Source organism: Vanacampus margaritifer, chromosome 10, assembly GCF_051991255.1.
Source record: "Vanacampus margaritifer isolate UIUO_Vmar chromosome 10, RoL_Vmar_1.0, whole genome shotgun sequence".
NCBI lineage: Eukaryota > Metazoa > Chordata > Actinopteri > Syngnathiformes > Syngnathidae > Vanacampus > Vanacampus margaritifer.
This window is the reverse complement of record NC_135441.1, coordinates 12,080,334-12,091,930: the sequence shown is the minus strand read 5'-3', so window position 1 is coordinate 12,091,930 and position 11,597 is coordinate 12,080,334. Positions and strand designations below refer to the sequence as shown.

The 11,597-nt window shown below is 40.0% G+C and overlaps 1 protein-coding gene across 1 annotated transcript; it reads left to right on the top strand.

Annotated features, from left to right (window-relative positions):
* The first annotated feature begins 158 nt into the window (after positions 1–158).
* ncbp1 (nuclear cap binding protein subunit 1) lies at positions 159–11,156 on the top strand. Its single transcript, XM_077577670.1, has 23 exons — positions 159–358; positions 1,457–1,545; positions 1,782–1,882; positions 1,969–2,125; positions 2,191–2,298; positions 3,126–3,247; positions 3,615–3,684; positions 3,808–4,023; positions 4,972–5,069; positions 6,172–6,235; positions 6,318–6,428; positions 6,791–6,855; positions 6,939–7,001; positions 7,082–7,156; positions 8,425–8,528; positions 8,617–8,739; positions 8,855–8,957; positions 9,493–9,586; positions 9,667–9,770; positions 9,854–9,971; positions 10,293–10,436; positions 10,636–10,749; positions 10,817–11,156. Exons 1-23 carry the CDS (start codon positions 325–327, stop codon positions 10,928–10,930), a joined length of 2,391 nt encoding a protein of 796 aa, XP_077433796.1. The 5' UTR covers positions 159–324; the 3' UTR covers positions 10,931–11,156.
* The last annotated feature ends 441 nt before the right edge of the window (positions 11,157–11,597 follow it).

The window sequence follows — 11,597 nt, the reverse complement described above, 5'->3', positions numbered from 1 at the left end:
GAAGCCATCAATATAGATTTAGCTATTTTTTGCAACTCACCGCCACCAAATTAACATTGATACGAAAATTCAGATGGACACTCGGGACTGACAAAAAGGGAGGGGGGAGAGGCGGTTGCACGCTCTCGCTACCGGAAGTGTGTCTCACTTGAATAGGCCGACAAAAAAAAAAAAAAAACTAAGCTAAGCTAGGCTATTATCGTCTCACACCTCCAAGTTGAACTGATACGCGAAAAGGCGCCTTTCCCAGTTTTTGTTTTAATTTCTATGTGTGTGTGTGTTTCCCCCCCACCGCTCACTACTAACGACAAGACGGATTAAAACATGTCCAGGAGACGACACAGTGACTCCTATGACGGTAAATTTGACTTGAACGTAGTCGTATTCCCACGTTGGTGTAAATGAATTGCGGCTAGTAGCAAGTAGCCACTTGGATTTGTTGTGGCTCTGCTTCCCGCTGCATATTTGTTCATAAATTTCTGTGAGAGCAAAATGACAGGAAATACGCTTAAAATGTAATTTCTCGTTCTTATTCTCGCCCTCCAGTTCGCTTGCGTAGTTACAACGCTTACCTGTTTGTGTCGTTGTTCACTAGCGAGCAATGTTTTTAGCTTTTGCATTAGCTCCGAGTAGCGCAGGAGGCAATCATAGGGTTATTTATCCATTTGTCTTTTTTTTGTATAACCTTAAATAAGCAGTCAGATAATGTGTTAGCTTTTGGTCATCGCGCCAATGTATAAAATGTCCACATCAAAATTACGAGAATGAATTAATTTGGTTTGAATGAAAGTAAATTACAGTCAACCCTCGCCTGCCTGGGTTAGTGACAAGAAGTAGACAACCCACCCCCAAAAGTTTATGCTGTAATTGCTTATATTCAAAACCTAAATACACTTGACTCCCTTAAACTGATCCCATCATAGGCTGAATTAGATCATTTTATTTTAACATTTAGCATTTAACTTTTTAATAAGAGGTCAATGCTACAATGAAAAAGTCAACCTGGTCAAAAATATAAAGATTAAATAAACACCAGCTAAGTGACATGGCTGAAAATTTTAAACATGAAATATGTATCACCAAAGTATGTACCGGTGTTTCAGATGAGTCAATATTGATATTATTATAAAATAATAATAATAAATTGATTAAAAATAAAATTAGGTTGATTAATTTAAACAACTTTCCAAAGTAAAAATACATTTTAAAATCTGTTAGTAAAACAAAATTTAAATTTGAAACACTGTTTTTGTGTACATTGTAATGTGCAATGTTTACATCCACGCTCCTTCAGCAGTTCACTGTAAATGCTTATTTGCTAACCCAAAGCAGAACAATAGTATAATTTTTTTGTAGTACACTAAGACACAATTGCACTGATGCAAGTAACAAGCGCTCTGCTTTTGAATGCCTTTAAAATGTTTATTTTTTTACTGCTCCAATGTGAAACCAACAGGAGGCCAGGATCATAAGAGGAGGAGAACCTCCGAGCCCACTGAGATTGAAGACAGCCTGGAGTCTTTGATATGCAATGTGGGAGAAAAGGTAACTATTTTGTACTGAAAGTCATGTTTCACATTAAGGGAAAACTTTATCTATATTCAATTAGCCTTTTAGCATTAGATAAGTTCCCAAATAACATACAGTTTATGATCCTCAGAGCGCAATTATGTTTGGACAAATTGTTGTTTTATAGTTATATTCTGTGAGCGATTTTATGCCTGAGCGGACACAGCGGTAGAACAGCAGTAATGTGTGTAATGTAATGTTTGTTTGGCCAGAGCAAGTCGTCCTTGGAGAGCAACCTGGAGGGGCTCGCCGGCGTGTTAGAGGCTGACCTTCCCAACTACAAGAACAAAATCCTTCGCATTTTATGTTCGGTGTAAGTAAAATGACTTGTTTTACACACACTCAACAAGCACACACACAGTGTAGGATATGTCATCATCTGCTGTTTCGCATCTACAGGGCTCGTGTCCTCCCCGAGAAGCTGACCGTGTACACCACGCTGGTGGGCCTCCTCAACGCCAGGAACTACAACTTTGGCGGCGAGTTTGTGGAGGCCATGATCCGGCAACTGAAGGAGACTCTGAAGAACAACCTGTACAATGAGGCAGTTTACCTGGTAAAATAGCGCAACGTGTGACCATGTTGGCGGCCTTTTTTGTCCTATTAATGCATCTCGTTTAGGTGCGCTTCCTGTCCGACTTGGTCAACTGCCACGTGATTGCTGCTCCATCCATGGTGGCCATGTTTGAGAACTTTGTCAGTGTTACGCAAGAGGAAGATGTACCACAGGTATTTTCTTTTCGGCTATCATGTGGTTAGTTGGTGGGTTCATCGGGCATGAAAATCCGTCACCTTTTGGCGAAATTCGCCGTTTTGAAACCAAAATGGGTCACCTATGTGAATCGTGGAAATCCGATGAGAAAATATCTCTTTGTCGGTGACCAGAGAACTCCGGGTGGGATGGGTACTGAAGATGACAACGATTCACGTTAAATCAGATGGTGACATGGTCCAAAGCAAGTTGTGACTGTGCGGGGGTAGATGTGTTGATAATTTACTATGGCGCACTTGAACGCAGCAGTGCACGCACAACCAGCGTAATAACTTTGCAATTTGTAATATTAATTTATTTTTTGTATTATTGATACTTTATTAATGTTATACCTTGATATATATATTTTTTTACGCCATCATCTCGGGCTCATGTGTTTTAAATTCATGATGTTTCTTTGTCAGATTTTATTTATTAATAAAAATAACTGTTAAAGTGAATGTTCTTTTATAAAATTATTATTTTATTGTTAAATAAATTAACATTTGTTATCACAAACAACAGAACAAAAGTACCGAAAATTTATACTGTTCAGTACGGGATCGATACCCCAATACTGACAATTGGAACCGAACAGTTTCAAATGCGAAAAGTACTACTATTTTTTTGCATGTTTTTTTTTTTAATTCACCATCTCTTTGTCCGCCGCGCCCCCACCCGTTTGACGAGTGCCCGACGAATATTAACGGGAACATTTTTGGTCCAAATGCTTCTCACCTTTTTCACCCCTGACCCGTTTTCATGCCTGGTTCATAAAATGATTTTTGTGTGTTTGGGGGCAAAGGTTCGATCGGATTGGTTTGTGTACGTGGTGCTGGCCTGCCTACCGTGGGTGGGCAAGGAACTTTATGAGAAGAAAGATGTGGAGATGGACCGACTCCTCAGCCAGATTGAAGGCTACCTCAAGTAGGAATTTATATGAATTGATATGAACTAATTTCACCCCTTGCAAAACGACAGCTTTTTTTCTTAAAACAAAATGGATTACTACCAATTTTCTCCCCCAAAAATATTTTATACCAACAGGTTAACATTTTTTTTTTCATAACATAAGATGAAAACTTTGTTTTTGGTAAACATAATTGAAAATCTATTCACGGAAGGTTAACTTTTCTTTTTTTTTTTCTAAATTTGGCGGACTGTTCTTGTCAGTTGTTGTTTTGTCAGTGTCCCTGGCTAATCCATTTGTACTAACATCTGTTTTCAGCAGTTTAGAGTCCCTTTCTGTTGAAAACACGATACACTGACTGTTTGTGCATCTTCTACTTTTCAGGGGGCGAGTGAAGACTCATCTCCCCATGCTTCAGGTGTGGACCGCCGAGAAACCCCACCCTCAAGAGGAGGTGAGACGTGAAATTTGAGATAATTTCAACAAAAGAACCCCCCAACCGCACCCCCCTTCCCCCAACCCCCCACCCCCAAAATAAAGTTTTCCCGTCACTAATGTGGACTATATGTCCTGGTAGTACCTGGACTGCCTTTGGGCGCAGATCCAGAAGCTGAAGAAAGACCGCTGGCAGGAGCGTCATATCCTGCGTCCGTACATCGCCTTCGACAGCGTGCTGTGCGAGGCTCTGCAACACAACCTGCCCCCCTTCACGCCACCTGGACACATGCCCGACGCCCAGTACCCCATGCCCCGCGTTATCTTCCGCGTGTTCGACTACACCGACGCACCTGAGGTAAGCCATTTCGGCATGCGACTGCTGCTGCTGAGTTTTGTAGTGCCTTGAGATCCAAGTTACCAAACTTAAGAGTTTTTAAATTTCGAGATACAAGCCATCTTTTGACATTTTTTAAATGCAGCTAGCTTCATAATAAGCAGCAGTCAGGCAATTAGGGAACAATTAAAAAAGAGACTTCAAGCTGTTAAATTCCATTACGACTTGGAATTACGGCATTTTATCGCCTAAACATCGAATGTATGTAAATTATTTTGACCATGACGAGTGCAAATAGGTCATATACGCTACATACATTTGATTAGGCCTGTTTTTCTAAGAAATGGGAAAGAAGCCCGTCAACCACAAAGGTAAATTATGATGTGGTGTTTGGTAACTTGAGCAAGATGGTAGTTTTTCGTTTTCTGGAAAAGTAGTGTCTTTGGAAATGGGAGGATACCGCTTGTTTATAGCGGTAAATTACAATTCTTTATTTTTTTTTAAATATTTACAATAAATCAATTAACCAATAGTTAATCAGATAAATGCATTAGGAATGGAAGGAATTTTAATTAACCAATTTTAGGCGGTAGGGTGGCTTGCTTAATTCATCAAATATTACAGGACTTTTGACAATGCTCGGCGGGCCGGATTAAAAATGGAGTAAGCCATAGTTTTCCCACTTCTCTGTCATTTGAATCCACAGTTCATTAGTGTTATCGAATGGTGTCACCAGCTGTTAAGAAAAATAACAGCTTTTCATAAAACATTTCATACTCTGCTGGTCATTTTACTGGTTATTTATTCTGTAGTGCATTTAAAAAATACAGACCTATTATGCCCCCCCCCACACACACACACACACACATAATTTACAACAGTACCTGTCTGCCTTAGTTGTCAAACCCTAATGCTTTATTATTTATTATTATTTGTGTTTCTTGTGTGACTACGGTATGTTGCCATTAGGGTCCAGTCATGCCTGGCAGTCATTCTGTGGAGAGGTTTGTCATCGAAGAGAACCTGCACTGCATCATGAAGACTCATTGGAAAGAGCGTAGAACTTGGTACACCTCTATACATAGTTCTTCTGTACATACTCTTGCTTGTTGAAATCTATGTATGATGCGTGCGTATTGGCTTACAAATGACCTGAATTATGTATGAGTTTTCCGAATTATGAACAGTTGCACAGCCATTTTTTTTTTCAATATATGTTTTTATTTATTTATTTATAGAGTTATGAGCACCAAGTCGTGACAGTCAACTTCACAACAGGAGGTCAAATGCTTGCTGATACCTGTTTACTGCCATTCCCAGTTGAAGTTTAAACATAAAACAAAGAAAATTACGCTGCGTGTTTAACTAAACCACATCGCTTGCAATATTTCACTACTAATGTTAACGCACAATATAGATAGCAGTACATGTAGACACTAGACGGGCAACAGATCAATGCTCATGGGCATACATTCTTTATCCTCTGCAAAAAACAACTAATATTACTGCAACTTACTGAGTCACTCAGTTGTGAAGCTTCTCTTCATGTACTGTGTCTTTATTAAGGAAGTCTATGGGCATTGAAGCATAACATCATGACACACAAACTAATTCTTCACATGCCATTATGTTTTACTTAAAGCTACTAAACATAGAAAATTCCATTTTAATCACTACTGCCACCTGTTGACGGAAAATTAAACTGCACTTACCCTTCAACTACAAAATGCGCACATGACATCACATCCGCAGACAGTGGGCGGGAAATTCAAAACTGAATCCCGTCTGAAAAGTATTGGCCAGAGGCTTGCAGGAGTACCCATTGTGAACAGCTACGGTGTTAATTTACTAATTAGAAGATGTTTCTAGTCATAAATGGTAAAATAAAAAAGGCTGTTGTAAAGATATTTTTGGCCAAATTGTTACAGAAGAGCAGCTTTAAGGTTTTATGAAGTACACTACTGTAGACCGCTTTTTCTCGTTGAAAACACTATGAAAGTTTTTCGTGGGGTTGGAAGAGAGATTAAAAGCATTTCCTTTTTATTTAAATGGGAAAAGATTTGAAGTATAATTTTTTTTATCACAATCTTGGTTACAGAGCAAATTATACTCGTAAGTCAAGACATCACTGTACACACATACAACCTTTACCTTTTGTTTGCATTGCAGCGCCGCCCAGTTGCTCAGTTATCCTGGCAAAAATAAGATCCCTCTCAACTATCACATTGTGGAGGTATGCTTACTTCTTCGATACGTTAGACGTAATCATATAAAAGCACAAATATCTGACAAAATTCTCCTTTTTTTGCCTTCAGGTGATTTTTGGAGAACTTTTTCAGCTGCCCTCGCCACCTCACATGGATGTAATGTACACGTCACTGCTGATCGAACTTTGCAAACTGCAGCCGGGCTCGCTACCACAAGTCGTATCCTAATCTATCTTAGAGATCATTTAAGTTATTTTCAGTTTAGTTTTCAACCATCAGTTTTCAACCATTATCATTAATGAGCAAAAATCATGTCTTGATTTTTTTTAAGTATGTCAAACTCAGGGCCGACTTTGTTACGTTTGTTGTTTGTCATGATTGAACGCCACAAAACGTCAAGGACCCATGTCTAGAATTAAACAGGCAGATGTACATTATGGTTAAAAGTGGCACTTTATTTTTATTTCCAAGATTCGTATTTGTGAATTCAGTATAAAAAGCCTGAAAAATGAGTAACGGGGGATGCTGGAGCTCCAAATGCTGACTGGATGTTGAATGTTTCTTTAACTGAGTGCCTTCAGTTGGCCCAAGCCACAGAGATGCTCTACATGCGACTGGACACCATGAACACCACTTGCATCGACAGGTAGTAGAAGTCTCTTCCTCCCTCTGTGGATGGGCCACGCCCATATTTTTCCATTCTCACCGTGGTCTTCTTCCTGTTTACAGACTCATCAACTGGTTCTCCCACCATTTGAGCAACTTCCAGTTCAGATGGAGCTGGGACGACTGGTGATTGAATCTTTGAAATCATTTTAGAGTCACCAGGCTTGATTGACCCTTTGTTCTTGTTTTTGTTTTTTTTTGTAAAGGGCTGACTGTTTGACATTGGATCTCGAGAAACCCAAACCTAAATTCGTCAAAGAGGTTCTGGAGAAGTGTATGAGGTATGGAATTGTTTTTCAGAATGGAATAGATGTAATTAATAATTATAATGCGGGAGAGGTGTTTAGAAGATAAAATATGGTGTCATTGGGATACAGTTGAGGTAAACAATGTAAATAAGGTGATGCATGCATGCTTGAAGCATATTTCCAAACATACAATTAGTGAACTCGGATTTTTGCGGCATGTCTGAGGTCTACTGTTCTTGGTCTTGGTTTGTGTAAAATACATTTCCACCCAAAAATGCACCTTGTGCTCCATAGCGACTTTTTTTCTTCTTCTTCATGATGCATTTTTTATTGACTGGTGCAACTCCGGAGCAATGTATAATCTGACAAATAATGTCGTTGAAATAGACCATATTATATTACAAGTTAATGTATACACGATTAAATACATTATTATAGTGTAAATATGGGCCATCAGAGTGATTCACAGTTTCATGCATTAAATGTCATGTAAATACAGGTATTAACGCAAGACGTTAAATTAAGTTTTAAAATGAAATTATTTTAAATTAAAGAAAAAAATAAAATGAAATTATGTACAGTATATACATGTACTGTCTATGCATAAAATGAATTGGGGAAAAAATGATGCAGTATAGTATAACGTAATAATTTTTTAAAAATAAATAAATATGCCTACTTAGATGGTGGAGAAGAGAGAAGAGGTCCATGGAGATTGCCTGTCTTTTCTTCCCACCACCACTTATATTGCTTGCCTTGTGCTTTTTGTCACCACCATCACGATCAGACTGAGAGGGAGGTGGGACAGGCAGCAGGCGGGTTGTGCGTATGCAGTGCTGCTGCTTGGCGGGGTTGTGGCATTTATAGACAGTCAGCATTCGTATCTGCGAACATTCGTAAGCCGGATGTTCATAACTCCAGGAATACCTGTATGGTGCATTAGAGTTAAAGTAAAGTTAAAGTACCACTGATTGTCACACCCAACTAAGTGGGGCGAAATTCTTTCCCCGCTTTGGACCCATCCCCCTGAGGGAGCGGTGAGCAGCAGGAGCCATGCTCTGAAATCCTTTGGTGATCCAACCCCCCAATTCCAACCCTTAATGCGGAGTATCAAGCAGGGAGGTAAATGAGTCCCATTTTTATAGTCTTTGGTATGACCCGGCCGGGGATTGAACTCACAACCTCCCTGTTTTAGGGCAGACTCTGTATCACAAGGCCACTGAGCTTAGAGGTGCATACATTAAAGGTGATGTCAATATATGGTACGTCTTGTTAACTGTGAACGAATGTGTGTTATGTAGGTTGTCCTACCACCAGAGGATAATTGAAATTGTCCCGCCCACCTTCGCCGTCCTCATTCCAGCCGAGCCCATCTTCATTTATAAATATGACAGCGAAAACGCTTGTAAGCCATTTGTCATTGTTTAGAAATTGCAGAAAACATCTGAAGTTTGGATTCACTCACAGCTGACATTTTGTCCTAATTGTCTCAGCATTGTTGCTGGGTTACCCCGTCTCAGTCACCGTCTCCAACGCCATCAAGAACCGAGCGTCCAACGAGGAGATTCTCACCATCCTCAAAGACGTGCCCAACCCCAACCAAGACGACGACGACGGTTGTTTGTTGTTGATCAGTTATTCAACATCTTTAACTCTGTAATGACTTATGTCAGCTGGTTGTCTATGAACATAAATATCATTTGACGTTTATGCTTCATCCTCTCCTGGCAGATGAAGGTGAGAGCTTCAACCCACTCAAGGTGGACGTCTTCCTGCAGACGCTTCTTCACCTGGCCGCCAAATCCTTCAGCCACTCGTTCAGCGCCCTCGGCAAGTAAGTTCACCTCAGAACCTTCAAAACTTGACACTTGCTAAGTAACTATTGCCCAAAAGTTTGGGTGTTAATTTTACAACATACTTCCTGTGAGCATTTTCTAATGTTTTGGTTACGTCATCGAGCTGCTTGAGGAGATTAAAATATTAATAACGGCTCCCATTGTGCAGTGTATTTATACATATTCTTAAGTGAATACATCTCCGATGGCTTCAATTAAAATTGAAGGCCAATATGTAATATGACGTTCAGGTTTTCCCCCAGAAAACTTTTGTGAATCAATGACTTTATTTGAGGAGCAAATTTCTTTTTTGGATAGGATGAACTGTACTTAATTCTTTACCGTCTATTTAATTGTTATTACTCAGTTTTTTATAAGGTACAATATTACAACGTGCCATTTTCCCATTAAAAACAGACAATATCTTATTTTTTGGGTGACAATGACATCGCTGACAATTCATGCCCCCTTCCCATATATTTTCCACAAAAAAAAGGCTCCCCGCTAATATAGACGTATTGTTCTTCCCTGCAGATTTCACGAGATCCTGAAGAACCTGACAGAGAGCGACGAGGGCAAACTGCACATTCTCAAGGTGGTCTACGAGGTGTGGAAGAACCACCCGCAGGTAGGACACTCCCCATGTGTCACTCGGCGGCCATCGGCCGGCGTTTCCAGCTCACTTTTTGGGACTTATGAAACCTTCAGATGATCGCCGTGCTGGTGGACAAAATGATCCGCACGCAAATTGTGGACTGCGCTGCTGTGGCCAACTGGCTTTTCTCTCAGGACATGGCTCACGAGTTCACTAGGTACGTACCTGGTCTACATCCTCATCCGGTTCCACAAATGAGAAGTTCTACAAGTTGTGTCCCCCCGCCTCCACCTGCCATAGACTTTACATTTGGGAGATTCTGCACTCGACCATCCGGAAGATGAACAAACATGTCCAAAAGATCCAGAAGGAGCTGGAGGAGGCCAAGGATAAGTTGGAGAAGCAGCAAAATAAGAGGGTATGTGTAGACAAGTAGCAACATCTGACATTCTCTCTTGAAAGGGAAGGTAAAGTGCATGTGTACCGCAACAGCGCATTTATGATCGCCAATGAAAGGGGACATATTGAAAGTAGTAGTAGATTCTGGAAAATTGGCACGTCGGAGCCACAACCTGGCATTTATTGTCCGCGCATTCAATACAGAAACTAGTCAAGTGGGATCTCCGCACAAGTGTTACATTTCAATCTCACAACTGCCATTAAATGTCTCTGTTACTAATTCATAAAACATTTGCGGCTGGATTTCAACTTGGTATGTTTGCCTGCTTGTGTCGGGCAGCCGAGGGACAGCGGTGACGAAGAGGACATGGAGAAGAACAGCGAGGATGAGGAGGGTCAGCTGGAGGAGCAGATCGAGAGGCTTCAGGAGAAAGTGGAGTCGGCCCAGAGCGAGCAGAAGAACCTCTTCCTCGTCATCTTCCAGGTGAAAAGCTTTCGTTTACGCCAACTTCAAATTCCTATCGTATAGTCATTATCACATTTCAAATTTTTCTTTTGTATAAAAAAAAAAATGCTTCCCAAATTCACAACTTAGGGTAATCATCACATTTGTTTACCCGCTTCAAGTGATGTTTTGAGGAAACAATTATAATTTAACCGCAATTTTCCATGTGGCCCGGCAGCGCTTCATCATGCTGTTGACGGAGCATCTGGTACGCTGCGAGACGGGCAGCGTCAACATCAGCACGCCGTGGTACAAGAACTGCGTGGAGAGGCTACAGCAGATCTTTCTCATGGTAACACACACAAGCACACTGGCACAAAAAATGAAGTACTCACACGAACGCTGCCGTTCTTCGTTAGCACCACGTGACCATCCAGCAGTACATGGGCACATTGGAAAACCTGCTGTTCACGGCCGAGCTGGACCACCACATCCTAGCCGTCTACCAGCAGTTTTGCGCCCTTCAGCTCTGAAAATCCTCTGCGGAACTTTCCGGCTCGTGCATCAAGGATCCCACTCATTTAAAAAACAAAACAAAAATGTTCTTCTTGAGGGTTTTTTTGTCTTTCTTTTTTTTTTTTTTTTTTTAAATATCATCACCCTTGATAGACTCAAGTCAAAGAAAAACCTTCAACTTTTTTTTATATTTGTTTTATGTGGAATTGAAAATGAATTAAAACTCCACTACTTTAAACCAGATGTGGTGGCTTTCTTGAGTGTGATATCAATACAGCATTATAGGAAGCTGTTCATTTTTGAGCCCTTATGGAAACAATATTAACCAAAATTGCAATGTACTTACTACATGTAGTGAAGGGTATTGTTTGTATTGTTATAATTTTGCCAATATTATTTTATTGTAATTAGGTTTGAATGGCAATTATTTAAAAAAAAAATAAACCCATTACAAAATCCTCAAGCCAAATGCTAAGAAAGGTGGATAAAATAATGTAATACAAATGAAAATTATATATTTTTAAACTTAGTTTCAACCCATTTAAAACCCTTGAAATGGACTTTATTTACATCTTTTATCGTACACTTTTTTTATCTTGCATCGTTTCAAACCCTCTAAACCAGGAGGGGTAAATGCCAAATGCTGTATTTTTTTCATTTTACAATTATTCTTTACACTTTATG